General features: G+C 41.9%; 1 protein-coding gene across 1 annotated transcript; it reads left to right on the plus strand.

Moving 5' to 3' along the window:
• The first annotated feature begins 1,431 nt into the window (after positions 1-1,431).
• On the plus strand, positions 1,432-17,867 carry CREG2 (cellular repressor of E1A stimulated genes 2). Its single transcript, XM_041468406.1, has 5 exons — positions 1,432-1,475; positions 1,530-2,040; positions 3,957-4,126; positions 15,708-15,821; positions 17,560-17,867. The coding sequence occupies exons 1-5, from the start codon at positions 1,432-1,434 to the stop codon at positions 17,705-17,707; spliced, it is 987 nt and encodes a 328-aa protein (XP_041324340.1). The 3' UTR covers positions 17,708-17,867.
• The last annotated feature ends 956 nt before the right edge of the window (positions 17,868-18,823 follow it).

Raw genomic sequence — 18,823 nt, forward strand, 5'->3', positions numbered from 1 at the left:
AAAAACCTAGCACTAATTCCTGTCTTTAGAAGTTCCTGCTTTATTTACCATTTCTGCAGGATACAAGAGTCAGTATCTCACATATAATTCTATTAACCAAAATAAAATAGGCTGTATATAATTATACTATTTTGTTATGTTCAAAACTAGGTTGTTTGGGCTTGTTCTGTAAGTAAAGTACAAGCAAATACATTTTTAAAGAGAAACTCTGGCATAAATTCATAGAAAATAGTACATACAAATGATGAGATTTGTATCTTGCATGCATCAGATTGTGTGAGGAAATTCCCTGAAACACCATGGAAATGAGGGGTTTGGCTATTTTTGAAGAGCTTGCCTGCAGTGAGTTGTCTGTGCCTGGTTACTATTTCAAGAAGGGACAACTGCTTCGATATTTTAAGAAGGGACATATCCTGAATCAGAGAGAAGCACTTGTCAGGAGCCTGGGGAGCTTTCACTCATTTTGGGTTTGGAAATCTACATTGATTTTCCGCTCGCATCTCCATTCCTCTGTCTCAGCTCGAGCTCTGAAGTGGGAATCAATTTTCAAAAGTGTGGTATTGCAGCAGATGTAGACAGGACCACGTGCTAAAGGAAAAGGTACTCGTGTATTCAATTCTGCAGATAACATTAAGAGTTTCGTGCCAAAATTACATTTTCTTGGGAAGTATCTTCACAGTCAGAAAAAATTATTATGGTCTTAAGGCCCATTATACCCATTTCCACTACTCCTTAGGTTTTTTATGGTGAAGGAAAAAATGGAACAGGGAGCACAGGAAAAAATATAAGCTAAAAATACTCAGTGTTCTCCAGTCTACTTTTATTTATAAGAGTTTAAATTCTAGATTAGATATACCTGTTCTCATGCCACAATTAAGCAGAAGTTGTGTCAGCAGACTGATCTTGGAATCTGTTCTTCACAGATATGAAAAAGTAAGATGTACCTGAGAACATCTTTTAGATGTACCTGAGAACTTTCTGACAGCAAAGGCTTCTGAGAGATTCATTCTCCCCTGTCTCCTACTGAACCTGTGTTCCTTAAATAATTTGCATTAATGCAATGGAAGTTTACAAGCATGTGTTTTAAAGAATTACAGCTTTGCATTGCCATATTGAACAGGTCTGCTGCCAAGAAAAGAACTGTATGCACATGTGCCTTTATTAAATTGGGCTATTGATATAAACTCATATACATGTGAATCTTTGCCTGATTAAAACCTCGCCTGGAAAACGTTTAATAGTATCTCCATAAATTTGCATATCAAAACCACATCCCTGCAAGCACCAAACTAATGCTGCCTGCCACCTCGGACTTGGGGTATTGCTGTGACTTGACCCCAGTGCCCAAACGAAGCTTTCTCTGCAACGGGAGCGTTCACATGGACGCATGGAGATCTCCCTCGTGGATCATCTCTTCTTTAATAAACCGAGATGTCGCACCGCCTCTGCCCGGACAGCTCCATCTTCTTGGTTTTGTGGGGCGTGTAGAGAACTTAATACAGGCGATAGCTGCTGGACCTGCACCTGAGCCGGGGGCTGCAGCAGTCCCGCAGTGCCCGCAAAGGCAGGGTGACCCCGCGCGGCAGGCCGGGGCTGGGGCGATGCGGAGCTGTCCGAGCGCGGCGCGGCGCGGCGCTGCGGGGCGGGCGGCGGCCGCGGGAGCCGTGCTGGCTGCTGCCGGCGCTGCTGTGCGGCGCCGCGGGGGGGTACGTGGTGGTCAGCTCCGTGTCGTGGCCGCTGCCCGAGGCGGGGGCGGCGGCGGACGAGCTGCACAGCTCCTCCACCGAGGAGGCGCTGCCCGCGCTGCTGGAGGAGGCGGGCGGCCTCTGGAAGCAGAGCTACCCGGCCTCGGCGTACCGCGAGGATGCGGCGCTGGGCTCGGGGCCGGGGCCGCGGCGGCCGGGCCCGGGGGCCGCCCCCTCCAGGATGTTCTCCTACCGGCGGGAGGGCGGCGGGGCGCCGGGACGCGCCGGGAGCGCCCGCTTCCTCGCCCGGCACAGCACCTGGGGCTTCGTGGCGACGCGGGCCGCCCGAGGAAAGGTACGGAGCCCGCGGCGCCCGCGCCTCGCGTTACCCGGCGGACGAGCGGCGCAAAGTCCCGAGGAGAAATCGTGCTCGGAGCGCAGGGAGGGAGGATGCACGCTAAAAACCGCACCAGACAGACACCAAAAAAAAGCAAAATCTCAAGGCCGGAAGGCAGAGCTGCATCGCAGGGTTTGGAAAGGGGCTGTTTCAGGAGGATGAGGAGAAGGAGGAGAGCCTGCTGGGCTACCACAAAATCTGCCCGTCCGTCCAGGTGTACCAGCTTAAAAGGCGATTTCTCTGTCAGGAACAATGAACAAAATAGCTGGTCTGCTGTTGGGGTCATTCTTTTCTCCAGCTTTAAAGCATTTCGTTTTTTAAAGTGAAACGTTGGATGAGACACAGCATCCAGTACCACTCAGACAAAAGAGGGAAAAAAGAGAAATAAGTAAATTTAAAAAAAACCAAACCCATTCTTTCTGTTGAAAGTATTCACAGCTTAGTTATCTTATGATTTTGAATTAAATTTAGAAGCACGCAAGTCTGGCTGAGTTGGTGGGAGTTAATGTTATTGTGCAATACAAAGTAACAGATTGACAAAAAGATACTACTAAATGAATATGATTCGTAATAAAATTTGAAATTCGGGTGGTGGTGTTTGCTGCTTTGAATGCTGAACTATGCTGCCTGTGATCACAATTATTTTTGAGAATCCAGAGTAACATTAACTTTGCCTGACATTCTGACTATATTAGGCAATGGGAACATGCCCTGCAATATTACTGAGAGGGTTTTTCTTTAATTGCAACTCTTAATAATAAACAAGGATTTGTATTTTCTAAATTATGTAATATCATTAAAGCATTACTTCTAAGGAAAGCCAACAAAGGCCATTTATAGGCACTGTAAGCATTAAAACTTTAAAGGCATATAAACATTAAAAATCTGAAAGCAGGCTACCCAGGCAACAACATCATCCAGGGTTTTCTTATTATCTATTCATATTTAATTTGATTTTGTTGTAAAAGATTTAATGTATTGACAGATAATTTTACTGATTGACATTTAATAGACCATGAGGAAAAAATATCTGAAGACATGAAAAAAAGGAGCAATTAATTGAATATCTGTCATTGCTATTTATAGTGGGATGAAAAGCATAGTAGGAGTATATGTCATGCTGAAGCACATTAATGAGTGTCACAACTGGGCAAGGACATTTTTGCATGCATTATAACCACTGTGTGTACACAGGGCAGTGTATGGCAGAAAATCTTTTTGAAAACTTGGCTCCTTCGTGTCCCTTCTCTGCCATGAGGGGAGATTTTACTTTGGCTGGCTTGGTAGTTGAGACACCCCCCCACATCAGGAACTTCATGTTCCTGCCCAGGAAGCTGAGCTGATGTCCAGTTTGACTTCAAAAACAATTCTAGTTCAAATGCTTTCTTGTTTTTGCAAACCAATGCAATCACATTGCAAGTCAAAACCAAAAGAGGAGGCACTATTAGAGTAAAAAGCAGCCTGAATCAAGGCCAAATTAGGCTCTATATTTTTTTGGGTTTAAGGAAAGGTGTGAGCAGTGGTTTAGAGTAAACATTTCCTGGCATCAATGGCAGCAAAAAAAGATATTCATGCACTTAAACATTTTTAATTTGGTAGTTCCTTTAAGCTTAGTGTAAGAGAAAATGTTCCTGATAGTGTCATGGACAGGACTAGAGAGAAGAAATAGAAGCGAGATCTGTTTTCAAAGAAGCATGGTAGATCTAATTTAGAGGAGGTAGGTCTAATTTAGAAGAAATGCTCTCTCATGATGGTAACAGAAAGTGGGAGCAATGGGGCTGGCTGTCCTCTCTGCTAGAGCCCTTGAGGGAATCCCCCACCTTGAAAAACTCTGTGTGCAAAGATGTAACCAGTTGCTTATTTGGATTTTGCAGATCCAAGGTATGCCCTATGGGAACTGTTTACTTCTCAGCGATGGTCCCATCAATAACAGCACTGGAATCCCTTTCTTTTACGTGACACCAAAAGATAACACTGTGACGGATCTTCTGAAGAATCCCATGGCCTCTCTGACCCTTCCAGAGGCAGATGGAAATTTCTGCAGGTAACAGTTTTATTGCCTCTTACCTCCTTCAGTGAGAACAGAGACCTCAGAGCAGAATGCTGGGTCCCCACCTTCAATGATCTGCATTTATTTTTGGCTCTCAGAATCTCAGAAGGAGCTACATGCTCCTTCCTATATTGATTTTGTTTGTTTGTTTGTTTGTTTTCCAGTAAATTCCCCTGGTAAAGCATAGTAGAGAAAAGCAGAGGTGTCACTGAAGTACATTGTAGTATCAACAGGTGGAGTGGCTTTCAGCTTGAACATTAACATACCTAAAGTTTAATATCTTATTGGACGTGCCTACATAAAATCTAAGTGTTCAAGATCCTGTAATAGTCTATAGTTATCTAGCCAATAAAATCCATAGAGTTTTAGAGGCTATCCAATTCGCATCTTTGCTCTGCTGAAAACTCTGGAGGCCTTGCTAAATGCCTCGACAGGGCTCCAGCTCTCTGTGGTCTGTAAGAGGATCTCAGGCTCTCAGTTCACAAGTTATATGCTCAGGCCTGTGACACTCCATCTGATTTCCTCCTCTTCAGAGAATATGATGGAATGTGATATCTTTGCAATTTTTTTACAGCTTGTATATCACCAACAGTCAGTAAATGACCCTCCAAGTGGAAAAAATTCATGTCTGAGGTTTACCAATCTACATCCAATCGCCAGTGCTTCTCTGCAGAGACAGCAGTGAGTTGACTTCTTCTGAATCATGTCATAGAATCTTGGATGGCCCTTAAGGTTTCTTCCAACACAAACCATTCTGTGATTCTAAGTCCAACCCCCTGCCACAGACAGGGATACTTTCCACTATACCAGGTTGCACAAAGCTGCATCCAGCTGGCCTTGAGCACTTCCCAGGATGGAACATCCCTCAGCTTCTCTGGACAACCTGTTCCAGGGTCTCATCACCCTCACAGCAAAGAATTTCTTCCTAGCATCTAATCAAAACCTGCTCTCTTTTAGTTCAAATCCATTATCCCTGCATGCCCTTGTGAGAAGTCCCTCCCCAGCTTCCTTGCAGGCTCCCTTTAGGTACTGGAAGTTTGCTTATGAGGTCTCCCTGGAGCCTTCTCCAGGCTGAACAACCCCAACTGCTCTGCCTGTCTTTTCTGGAGAGGTGCTCCAACCCTATGATCATCTTCATGGTCTCCTCTGGACTTGCTCCAACAGCTCCATTCCATTCTCTGCATATAATGAATAACTTCAGATCCCCAAAGCTTTACATGTGTAAAATGCATGTATGTAACCTCAAAGATGATTCAATTTCCCCCTCCATTCTTGTCTCCTTGAAAAAGACATATCTCTACCATATGTTTGTTTACAGTCAATCATGTGGCACACTTGGCTGGGTCAGCCTTGTGTGAAGTGTTATTTACAAGGGCCTCTTTACGTGACGAGGTGCATGACACCGAAATTGTGTCAGACAGAACTCTGTTACCAAAGCAGGTCTTAGCTGATGTTCCAAGGAGAGAGAGCGAGAGAGGACTGGTAAGAACAAACTCCTTCAGAAAGAAATGGTATTAACAGTTTTTATTCCAACTTAAGGTCCTCTTTGGGGAAGGAGAGGTTTTATCTTTCTTAGATTTCCCCAGCTGAGGATTGCCTTGAGTATCATCCCAGCTCTCAAGCCTGCTAGCTGAGAAGAACCCTGGGAAAAGCAGGGAATGGCAAATATAAAACATCACTGTTACACTTATCTGTATTTGTCTTCAGAATATATTGTTTTCTAGGGAGTTATATGGCGGGAAAATGAAATGTTTCTTAGTCCGAAGCAGTACAGGTAATTTCAGGCTGACATCCTGTTCACAAGGAATGGAAATCATGGCTTCCTCTTACAATGTCAAACACCTAATAGGAAACTTCTATCACCAACATTTGTTAAGGTAATTCAGTCTTGAATGCTTGAGGAGGTCAATGAAGTGCTGAAGTTAACACTGGAATGGTTCTGCTTATTGCTTAGATATTTTCATTAAATATTTTGGATTAATAATTTAGAAAACAAATATATCCGTTCTTTCACTGCAGGCTTAATGGCATTTATTCCTGCTTTCTGAGCTTTTTCATTCAGTCTAATAGTAAACTTACTATCCAGACTAAGTGCTTAAAATGTATTTTAAGTCCTATGTCCTACTACTCAATGCCCTATTTTCAGAGGCCCAAGACTCAGAGAAGCTTCCATTGATGATGTGGTAATGTTGAGCACTTCTGAAAACCACACACCCACTTAGGCACTTAAAGTGTGGCCTTTGATCTCTAACTTTAAACAGCTACTCTTGAAAGTCTTTGCCTCTTATGGCCTAGCAACATCACTGCCCTATTTACCTGTTTGGGAAGTGCCAATTCACAACAAAAGAGAAATGCTGCATGATTTACAGAAATATGAAATCCATATACACCACAAACCTTTGAGGATATTTATTCGATGTCTTTTTATTACACCACTATTAATTTTCAAATCCCTACTCTTTTAATCAGTATGACAGATGTTTGCTGCTGCTTGTTTTGCAGCCAGGGAAACCTGGATTCTGTCACCTGACTCTCCAGTCCCCTCTGCAGCCTGAGACTGTGCTCTCTGGTGAGAAGAGTTCTCTGGGCCAAGAAGCTAAACGTGGATTTCCAAAACAGCTTAGTCCAAACTAATTACCATTTGCCACATCCCTACTCTCCCTCCCCACTATCAGTCATGTGCTACCCTGCCCCCCTCACTTCTGGGCTTTGCCTCAGCCTGAGCTGAAACACAAATGTGAAGAAAATGATCCTGACAGCAAGAATAAATTTTTCTGTTGATCCTTCTTCTTTTCATCCTGTGGCCAGTACTGCTCCTGGCCTTGGAATCCCACCCCCACCCTCCAGCTGACCATATGGTGGGCCTATTTTTGCTCAGTAACCCAGCGGAAACCTCTTGGGTTTTTTTTTTTTTTCTGGATGAGATTTCTACTGTCTTAGTAACTTGAATCAGCTCCTCAAGAGCCAGAGACGAGCAAAGGAGAGGGGAAAGGAAAAGAGAAGGTGGTGAAAAATAGAATATTCTCATTTTAGCAGGTAACCATACTCCAAATATTGAGCTTGCTACTGAATTGAGTACACAGGTTCAGAGTTTGATCAGTGTTCCATGCATTATTTATTTCGTTTTCACCTTCAGTTTCTTTTTCATTATTTCTGAAGTTCTCATCTAGAACAGATGTTGGTTTGCATTAGAGCAAAGGACAAGCAATACAGACAATGAAAAGTTGTGTTTTTATTTGAGCTACAATTTTTGGTTTTGATGGTATGAAAATGTGAGCAAGCTTTGAGGCTGTCTCTCAGCAAGGAAAGGTATAGGCACTGGACTTTACCTTTCTTCTCTTTCCTTCTCCTATAAGTGGGGTCAGAAATTAATGTATGTTTTAAACTAGGAAACCATGAGCGATTTTTGCATTTAAAAGCAGCACCATCTGAAATTGCAGCCCAGCACACCACTGCACTGTTACCCCACTCAAAGGGCCTCTGTGTGACACTGAAGAAAACAACAAGGTGTCAGGCCCTACTGCCAGTGCTTGGGATGGCCTGTTCCCAGGTTCAGTGTGCCCTTGGCCAGCTGAGACAGACAGGCTGTGCCATGCAAACAGCACGCAGCATCCTCAGTGCAGAGCTTTATGTGATGGCTCAAGTTTGGTATAGCAAAAGTCTTCTTTACTAGCACTACATGGGAGGCAAGACCTTTCCCTCAGTGAGACCTCAGGTCCTGCTAGTATTAAAACGGTATCTGTGAGGTTTTCTTTCAAAGGAAAGTGTCATTCTTGTCAAGACATTCTCTTCAAGTGCATCATTAATTGTTTTGGTTTCAAAATAATTATGTAAAACAGCTAAATGAGTAATGTTCTGTGTGAGAAAGTTCATGTCCTTGTATGCCGGCAATGCATTTGTAGCTTGTTTTCATGTGGAACTTCATTAGAATTCCATTATTAATGTACTCTGAGTTGCAAGAATCAAAATAAATGTGAAAGCTGATCGGTGCCTGTAGCCAATGCTCCTGGGAGTATTTGGCACTCTCCTGAAAAATGTTTCTGACCTATTGCATGCAAAAGAAATCTCTGGCCTTTAGAAAGAAAACATAGCTGACATTTCAATGTCTTCGTGTACCTAATGAGTTTCAAGTGACTTGTGTACACCAATTTGATATTAAATTTATTTAGTAGCAAATTTCATTTGTTTTGTTTCAGAACAGACTCAAGTTCCAAACCTTGACAATGAATATTTTCCCTTTCAAGGATGTGAGGAATACAGACTGGCCTTTATGGTGTTCCAGCCTCAATATTTAATCAGCTGGAGAGAAAATTTGAAAACCCTAGACTAATAAGAAAAATAACATTTAATATTGAAAGAAAGCAAGCCGAGACATATCTGACTAGGCACTAATTGCAAGACATTTTAGTATTGCAGTTACAGTTTGGATTCCTCATCTCTGACCTAGAGATTACCATTTCCCAGAGGGAGACGGGCTGCCCCTCTCTGAGAAGACTCTGATGGCCAGGATAGAGACAGCATTTGTTAGTAACTACACAGCATTTTATCTGAAGGCTGATAAATGGATAATAGAGGCAAGAAAAATTAAATGGTTCAGGGCTATAAATAGACTAAGCTGGTATGTCTGTGCCACTGACAAGCTGAAAAGATTGAGTTCCATTCCTGCAGCTTTCAGAGGGAGTAAGACCAAGCCCAACATTAAAGAATAGAGCAGCTATTGTTCTAAACACATTTCACAACACACAGGCTGCTCAGAGGATTCCTCTTTCCAAGTAAGCTCCTGAGTCTGCCTCATTACAGCTGCAGCCTGGAAAACAGGCAATTAATTTTAAATGTGTGTCACCTCCTTGACATCAGGTTCAGCACATTCACAGGGACACACTGCAGCTTTCTTAGAGAAGGAGCAGTTACTGTGGCTGCCATGAACTGGCTTTCATACAAGGGGAAAGCAGCGAGCTTTGGAGTCAGTCCACCTTTGGTTTTTTCCTGCTATTAGCTGAGGATGGTGTTTCAAATCCACACTGCAGACCATGAGTGATTTTAATGAATTCAGATTCCCCTCCTGATTTATGATCTCCATCAGAGCCATTTTACCCACCATGCTCATCTGGTGCTTGAGGTAGCAGATTGGCATGATCAGGCAGATGTCTTCAGTGGGCATAAGCTGACTCTGTAGGTTTCCTAAATGCTGCATGGAAAATGTTGGCAGGAAGTGCTGAGCCACCAAGCCATGGGAAGAGAAGAGGAATTTTGTGGGTCTGGGTTCCTGCTGTGTGGTGGATTGGCAGCATGCACAAACATCCAGCTTCATTCCCTGGGCAATCCTGAGGGACAATAAGGCTGCCATGGGTGGAAGGCACAACCTTTGAGACGTCATATGGCCACTCAACATAAAATTACTGCTGGGTTTGTAGAGTCACTGTTGTTAATACAAGGATTAATATGACAAAGAAATCTGGTACTGTACCTTCACACAATGAGAAATTACACATGCAGAAGACAAAGACTGAATTCAGACATCCATCAATTCTTGAGATCCACCTCCTGATTCTGTGGCACAGACATATTTCTAGTTCTGGTATTTATATTGGCCCTTTTTAGTCATATGCAAATAATTATGTCAGTAATTGTTCCTGAAAAATGTGTAGTTAAAAAAATCTGTATGTAAAAAAATTTTAAAATGAAGGTACCAAATTAGAAAGTCAAACATGAAACCTATTATCATCATGACCCAATGCACACAATACAGCTCTAAATTACTATTTTTCCTGTATTCTTAAATAACCAACTTCCTAAAATCCCTTTTCAGTGTTTCTCTGACTCTGTTTACAAAAATAGTTGATGCTGTGATTCTTTTTTCTTTCTCCATGAATGGTCTACGGTTAAACTATATAAAAGCTTCCTGTCTGAAACACAGAGTTCAGCTGAAGAAATGCATTGTTATTGTCAACAGAGAGAGGCAAACAGACTGGCTTCACGTAACACATTGTAATTAAAACAGTTTACGAAGGATTATCTTCTAGAAAGAATGAAATTATTTAAAACACATTAACTATTATTAACATTAAGATATGAAACACCTTAACATATTAAAACACATGTACTAGGAGCACAGGCTCACTTAGATGAATAGAATAGTCACTATGCCAATACACTTTAGCTCCCTGACTTGACTTCAGATTCAGAAGACCTATTCCAAAAGCAAAGATGTTCTAACTAACATCTGCTCCCAAACAGGGCTGATAAAGAAATTCTTGTCAAAATCAGAGCAGGGCAGATCTGCCTAGCCATATCCGGTTGAAGGCCAGCAACAGCTTTTCAGATTATGAAATTGCTTTCAGTGGAGATTTTGTTTGACGTTCATGCCATGCAGATTAGCAGCACCAATACATTCTTTCTGCTTCAGAGATTGGTAGTTAGTGGTGAACAAATGAAGTGAATGAGAAGAGTAACTTACTTTTCCAAATTAATCACATTTATGAATCAAAATTATATGCACTTTACAGTAATTCTCTAAGGACTGAGCATTCCCTCCCTTCCTTTCTGTAGATTTTTGGGGACAAAAATCCTATGATGCATTTTATATAGTAAAAAATAACTCTGCCTTTTCACCTTGTGCCAGTTTGAAGCTATGTGAAGAGGAGCCCTGTGTAGGGTGTGACAGAGTCACCTACCTTGCATCCATGGGAGGTGACAGGGATGAGCTGTGTCAGCAGCCAATCCCCATCTCCTAATTACATGGGTTTTCATGACTGCTAACATTATAGAAGAGCTTAGATTGTGTAGAAGCAGTCATTGCCCTTATTCCACTCATGAGCTGTGTGCTTTAAAATAGAAAAAAAAAAAAATGTAGGGAAATTGTTCTCTGGACCTTTCTTCTTGGCTCTCTGTCTCTTCTTCTCTGCAATAGGAGAAAGCTCTTTCCTAACTTCTTTTCTCTTCAGCTCTGAAGAAGTAGAGGGACGAGAGCAGTGATTTCTCACACGGCAGTGAGAAATGTGTTCAGGGGACATATTGTGTATCCTCCCAGGGAGGGTGGAAGGTCTTGTTTCCTCAGGGAGTGGAGGAGAAGGATGTCAGCTCCTTTGTGGGAAAATGAGTCTGGGGAAGAAGAAAAAGAATGGGATTCCTCTGTATAGACCCAGAGTGGAACAGTACTGAACCCTCCTGCCTTTCTCCTACCAGTTCCTTCTTGGGAGTACCTGGCTTTCCTTCCCAAGTGCCTTCCAAACTCTTAATTTGCTTTTCCTGTTGATCTGTGGCAGATCAGTGTCACCTCACTAATGGATTGCAGAGGCTGAGAATGAAGATAATACTCAGGGATACTTTGGTCAGAAACCAGGAGACAGACCATCATCAGTCAAAGCACAGATCTCACCTGTGAAAGGGAATCCTAACCAAGTCCCAACATCATCATCTTGTGTGCCAATATAACCACAGCAGCTTGAAGTACAGGTTCATAACGCCTGGACTTGGATAGTTGCTGTATAAAAACCTTCTAATTAAACTCCAAGAGATGGCTAGTGTAGTAAACAATTTAATGAGTAGGTGGCACTCTTTACTCTGAAGCACTCTTGAACCAGGACCCAGAAATTGCGGAAGTGTTACATAGTAAAATAAGTGGGACATGGTCATTAGCAGTGTGCTTTGCAGCATTGCATTTCTGTTGGGAAATACTTTTTACTTGGATGCAGGCCTTTCCTTAAGCTCAGTAAAGCTGGCACCTTTGTAGGTGATATCATCTCACACACTTGGAAGAAAACTGCCTGGACTGGGTCAAACTCTGCATACCTACTTTGCTCACTGTAAGCAGAGGAACAGGAACAATCAATTCTTCTGTCTTCACAGACCAGATGAATAATTAAGATGATATCTCTTAATACACTGTTGTCTTATAAAATGCGTAAACTGAATCTTCTTCCATTTTAATCTGGCCTTCCTAATTTTCTGCAACAAAGCATATGCATTTGAAATAAGCATGAAAAAAAAGAATGTGTTCCCTATTGCTTGGTTTTCTTTCACAGTTACCTGCTTTCTCTTCCCCTCAGTTCATGTTTTACTATGGCATTCATGAAGTCCTCTCCATGGAGGCGGAGGGCTTGATTCTGGAAAAGACAAACCACCTGAGACACCACTTTGGGTTTCCTCAACAGAGCATTATGTCTACCCCGACTCTGCCTCCCCCTCACACCCAGTCAGCAGCACACAAATGTTACATAAAGCTGCTCCTTGCATGTACTTGTTCTTGTGCCAGCAAAGATGAGAGGAACTCAGGGACTGGGAGCTGAATACGTATTTATACAGAGGCAAGAAATGTCTAGTGAATGCATGACTAGACCTCTACAGATGCAAGTGAGGAATGTTTTAGTAAATATCCATTTATTATCTTTAGTAAAAATATGACATAAATCCCTGACTATATCACCTTGCTCCAAGGAAGCAAATCCTGCATTTGTATTAGTTGCACTGGCAATAACACTGAAAACTGAAGACCCATTCACAACATTTAGAAATGGTTGTTGTAAGTTTAGTGGGTTTTGATGGTTTAAGAAGTATAAAAGTAATCAAACATCATTAGGGAAATACTATGCCAAAAAAAAAAGCAGAAGCAGATCCACTTCAGAATATGAAGGGTTCCTTTGAAAAAGAAAATACTGATGCTAATGTCAGATTAGAATACAAGGTTCCTAATCTGAAAAAAAACCCCTATGATAACAGGCAGGCCTGAAAGCAAAACCAATAAAGTAGTAACAGTATGCTGAACTCAAATATATCACTGCCCTGTTCAGCTCTTCCAAAACTTCACCTCACATAATCTCAACAAATAATTTGTTTGAGTCATTTCCCAGAAAAACAAACCGACCCTCTAGAATATTATTCCAATATGCAAAATTCAGTTTGAATAATTTTTACTGGGAAGATAGTATTATTTGTGTCAATCAGTGTAGCACCCTGCTTCATGAGAATGTACAAAAAACTGCAAACAGAAGAAGCCAGGGGAAAAAAACCAAAACATGAAAAAAACCTATTCAAGCTATGGATGCACAGTGTGTGGGCTTTGTTGTCAGCCAAAAATGTGGAGAGCAGCTTTTCATGTCAGTTGTGGAAGAGTCACATCAGACACTAGTCCTGTTAGGCAAAACTTTCTCAGCAAAGACAGGCAGGGTTCACTGCTTAACCACAGCTACATCAGCTCTATAGCCTACTCAAAATCAAATACTATGCTTTCAGAATAAACATGGACTTGCACAAAACCACCAAACAATTGTAATCTGAGAAGGTCAGAACAAAACTTCTCACTGCTCCTGATCACATCCAAAATCTATCACCTCGATCTGCTCTGTGAAACACAGACATCCTTTAATAACAATCTCTTTCAAAATCCTCTCTTAAAGTAATTAACCATATATTACTTAGGAGCTGTGTGCAAGAAAGACACTTGCAATTATTCCTGCTTTCCCTGGCTCTTCAATTGTTTTATGATACTGTTTGGCTGTGGAGGAAATTGTATCATATATTCAGATGCACAGTTGTTTTAAAGCAATTTTCTGAATTGAATTTCTGCACGCAGGAAGTCCCTTTCCTTCATCAGTATAAATGTTAAATATGTACTGAATATATAAACATATGCAGAGGGCTTTGGTTACAGTATTAAGATTTTATTGTTATAAAAGATAACAGTAGATCAGGAGATTGTTTCAAATGGACTTGAACACTTCACCATCCAGGACCAACAGTTGCAAGAGTGTGAATGTGCACTGCCCTGGCTGCTGGACACACAGACCTTCAGCTGACACCCTCTGCAGTGTGGGTGCACTCCCACTCCTTTCTCTTCAGCTGTGTTCACTGTATTTGCCTTAATTTATTTGTGTTTTGGTGGGTGAGCATCTCACTGGGCAGCCACACAACACCCAAAGCCTATGCAAAAGAAATCCCAGGAGCTACAGGTGTCCCTGGGGATGGAGCTGAGCTCCTTAGGGACAGTGCACTTTCAGACTACTGGAACCCAGACGTGAAGTGACATCTTCAGTAGGCAGTAGGAGTCAGTGCTGAGGATCTATGGTGTACCAAGGTGATCATGTAGATCAAGTATTAGTACAAGTTTGTACTCTGCATACACACTGATAGAAATACATCCATGTGCCTGGGCAGGGAATGCAGATTTTTGGGTACTCAGAACACTACTTTCATAACTTAAGAAATTGTACTAGAGAAAATTATAATTTGATGTGGACAGAAAGTCAGAGCCTGCTCTTTGGCCTTGACCCTTCCTCCCATCAGTAAGCATGGGAGAGGGAAACAAATACAAGTGGAATTTGTCCAAAAGTTCTTAAACTGAACATCCCCTTCAACTGCTGCTCCAGACTGAGCAGGACACTGAAATAGTGTCCCTGAGATGATGTGACTGCAAATGGCACTTTGGAGGTCAAGCTGCAGACAGTGGCAAGTGTTTACCGGACATAGTCAAGTATCAATCAGCCTCCTGTACTTCCTTACATATCTCTGTTTATGACCCTCTTTAGAAAAGCAGCTATTTTATCTAGTGAGCTACACAGTCTCTCATAACCATCTGTGGAGAATCTGCAGGTGTTAAATTAGCTGCGGGAGGATGCCCATATGTTTCCTGCATACACTAGACCCACATTGAGAAATATAACCAAAAATTAAGCCATTGCAGATTGCACACAGTTAAGGCTAAAGGGCTCAAGCCAAGATCTTTAAGTAAAATTGTACATGGATGAGATGTAATTTACTGTGAGTAAAACACAGCGAAGAAGAAATACAGCTTTCATTTCCTAATGTAGTTTGTTGGGCTGACATGGGAACATGGTTCCCTGAGACACTAAGCAGTCTCAAACTGCTAGCGACAGGACTTTGGGCTGCTCAGTATTTGCCAGGATCAAGCCTTTGCAGTCATTTCATACACATTTGGTTTTTTGCAATTGGTAGATTTACTTATGATTTATGTCCTTGTATTGTATATGTCAAGAGTCAGCAATTGCCCTGCAGTTACTAATGGGAGTTATTTATTATAACTATATACAAAGAGCCAAGAAGTAACAAGTACCTTCCCTGTCTTGGTCTGAAGGCAATTGGAGAACTTTTCTATTTGGTGTAAAATAGTTGAAAAATGGGTAAAAAATGAACAAGGATTGATTTTCTAGGATAAGCACAATGAAAAGACCTTATGTTTTACATACAGATAGACATATTCATACTCTTTTCTGTAGGCATAGACACAGACTAACCATCTCACTACTTCTCAGAATCCTGAATACAGGCCTGTACATCTGTCTGGGAATACTGCCATTTTCACATTTTTTTACAATCCAATATATACTAATCCAATTTTTGTGATCATAAATTAAGATTAAGCAACTATTTACAGCAGAGCTATATGTCAATCAAGTGTTCCTTCCAGACTTCCCCGTCTACCAAACAGTATAGCTGGGAGTAGAGAAGACCCACAAGGCTTGACAAAGCTTTTTATATGTGAGCAGGAGTCCACACTTCTCCAAAAACCTTTAAAAAAGCAAGTAAGCTGTTATTCATGAGCAATTTTCTCTGTGCACAGAAAAAACGTAATTGATCCAGAGGATCCAAGGTGCGCCAGGCTGACTCTCACGGGACAGATGGTCACGGTGCCTCCAGAGGAAGTAGAATTTGCCAAGCAAGCAATGTTTTCCAGGTCTGTATCTAACAGGCACACAGTAGAGTGCAACCCACGGGTCTGAGAAAAATACACAAATGTGGCTGTTTGGTACAGAAAATCTGAGAAATAACAAGCCTGACCTTTGCTTTGGGGCCATGAAGCATGCTGGCTTCTGTGTGGCTTGGAATGACAGACCTATTAACTCTTGAGGAAATGAAATATGGAAATGCAGTTAGTTAGTGTTGGACTCTGGTAAAGCAAATGGTTTATAATCTGGGGATTATGAAGATATGTCACCTGGTTCCAAGGAGAAATTCCATAATTCCATGGTGTATTTGTTATCTTTAATGATTCTACCCCACCTTATGACAGGTAGTGGACTCAGAGACAGAGCAGAGGTCTGCTGCCTTTGGGTTTACAAATATTTTCAGGGTGGAGCTTACAAGTTTAATTACATCTCCTCATGTCCCAGCTGCTTCAAAGCCATAGTACTGACTGAACAGTCTCCTTTGAACAGATGCAAGAACAACCCAGATGTGTAGCACACACACAGGGTGTGCCCCCATGCCCTTCAGTGGGTTTCCAGAATTAGAGGCGTGAAAAGCCTAAACCTTAGCTGGGGCACACAACTCCCACATGGGCTGCCAGGGATTGTCCTCCAGGTTCACCTTGCCTGGTCAGTCAAATACTGCTGGGAAACTGGGATGAGCTTGGATCTGAAACAGCCCAGAGATGGTATTCCTTCTGACCTACAGGATGGGACTCTGTCAGTGTGTGCCACCAATATCAAAAATGGGACCATGAACACATGGAGCCATATTGACACACAAGCCTTCTTTACAAACTTCACAAGAATTAGATTTCCATGTGATCCAGAGCCCACCAGCACCTCAGCAGAGGGTGCAAGAGTCAAAAAGATAAAGTGAGGGCTGCTGGGGCACATCTAGTGCCAGCAGGATCTGATGCCACTTATCAACCCCAGAATCATAGGTGTTCAAAGGGACAACTCAGAAAATGGTAGGAAACACAATTTTCCCATTGAGAGGGAAACCAAGAGGTTGCCAAACCAAGCACCTCTGCTGCAGGGTCCTGTGCAGGAGGAGAGAGCAGTGAGCCAACGCTGCCCAGACTTGCACCACTTCCCGCCCATGTTCCTGTGAGCAGTGACTTGAACTGTGGTACCCACTCTGTGCATCGCTGCTGAGCTGCCCACAGCTATGCTCGCTGCGGCTTGGGGAGCAGACATCTGCACCCTGTCAGGGAGATTCTGTCTGACCTAGCTGTTAAGGAGATGAGAGAAATGAGACAAAAATACAGGATGAGAAGGCTGTCGGAGGTGACAGCTTGCAGAGACAATACTCTACCTGCTACCCAGTTTTATTAGCCCTCCTTCCGTACCACAAGTGCTACCAAAGATGTAGTATTTTCAGGTCACTGTTTCCTTTAAACAGATACAATCACAACGCTGACATACATTCAAAGAGTCTTCTCTAACTATTTTTCACTTACTCAGAGACCAAACAACACCTTTAGAGATAGGGTTCTGCAGTGGGTGAAGGTGGTGATTGCTGGCTGCCTGTGTTGCAGTTCTGCCCAGATTGAGGTGATGAAGATCACAAACCTTACACCAAGGAAGGGCCAAAAAGATGAATGGTGGTGTTCTCATATCTCAGGTTTCACTCTGGCTGAGCACACCAGGCTGAAGAAAAAAGCAGACTATGCATATGCTTTGGCACATCTTCTAATATTTTTTTGCTTTTCTTTGTCCTTCCAGGCACCCAGTGGTAAGAAAGTGGCCTCGTAGCTATGAGTGGTTCTTCATGAAAATGAACATTGAACATATCTGGCTTCAGAGCTGGTATGGAGAAGTTTCTCCCATTGCAGTAGAAGAGTATTTAAAAGCAGTTCCAAATAAAGGATGATTGAATGGGCTTTGAGATAAAAATCTCCTGAGTTTCCTTTCCAAACACTTTTAAAATTTCATGGTAGATGGTTTCTTTACAGTGATATTTTTCTCTTCTCCCAAAAGGCTTCAAAATAGCCCTGTCTCACATGAAGTGGAGTGAAAATAAATCAACACAGACTTTCAAATTATAAAGGAGAGGTGGATATTAGCCCTACCCTGCAATGTACAGACTTGTCATTTCAAGCAGGCAATGCGTCATCTGAAATGCTGTTTTTAAAACGCTTTGTATCTGTTTGTTTTGACTTCTATTGCTGTGCACCCACAGGGAAACTACACTATGTGCTAAATATAATGTTCTGAATTGCAGAAAATGCAAATTGCCTACTCAGAACCCTCTATGCATTGTGGAGGTATTACTGCTGCTTGGTCTCCCTTGATTTGTAAATACTTTAAGAGAAACTTAATAGCTGCAAATTTAGGTATTTAAGTTTAAAAACAAATTATTTGCTAAAGCGGTCCTCATTTGCTAACTTCTCTGTTCTATGTGTGCTTTTGCCTAATTAGATAATTTGATGTTTCACTTGGAAATTGAGTAAAACTTCTCTCTTTAGCAGAAAAAATGCAATCAGTTCAAACAACACAGCTCCGTATAACTTGTCTCTGACACAAAGCTGGTTAAACAAATTAAAGGCCAAAATCAAATCAGCCCCACAAGGATTATCTCAATACAAGTATAAACATTCTCCTAAGAAGAATTTAAGTAAATGTTCTCAGCTAGCCTGCTCCTGTTGAGACAGGAAAAGTATTTTTAATAGCCTGTAGTCCCAATTTTTTTTGCCTCCCTGCTCCAGCCACTGCTTTATTTTTAACTGGCTTGTGCAACTGATTTTTGTAAACCCTCACTAACTCACTGAGGGGTGGAGCTTGTTCCTTAACTCTGTTTCCTCGCCAAGATTTAAAGTGCTTGTTCATCCATTTATTTTTTAAAGAAGCCTAAAGATGGTAGGTATTTCAGGCCATGAAAAACTGTTTTTCCCAGTGTGGAAAGTGCAAACTTCATTGCAAACACATTATGTATGGGCTTCTCATGTGGTAATACCAAAAGAGTTCAAAGGTGTTTTAATCACTGTCA

Source organism: Pyrgilauda ruficollis, unplaced genomic scaffold (genome assembly GCF_017590135.1).
Source record: "Pyrgilauda ruficollis isolate IOZ18807 unplaced genomic scaffold, ASM1759013v1 scaffold22, whole genome shotgun sequence".
NCBI lineage: Eukaryota > Metazoa > Chordata > Aves > Passeriformes > Passeridae > Pyrgilauda > Pyrgilauda ruficollis.

What these genes read in the sequence shown, in the direction of transcription:
- CREG2 (XM_041468406.1), top strand. Translation starts at nt 1,432, where the DNA reads ATGTCGCACCGCCTCTGCCCGGACAGCTCCATCTTCTTGGTTTT. An exon ending in CGCGGGCCGCCCGAGGAAAG is followed by an intron (nt 2,041 to 3,956) that starts GTACGGAGCCCG and finishes TGGATTTTGCAG; the next exon opens with ATCCAAGGTATGCCCTATGG. An exon ending in AAGCAAGCAATGTTTTCCAG is followed by an intron (nt 15,822 to 17,559) that starts GTCTGTATCTAA and finishes TTGTCCTTCCAG; the next exon opens with GCACCCAGTGGTAAGAAAGT.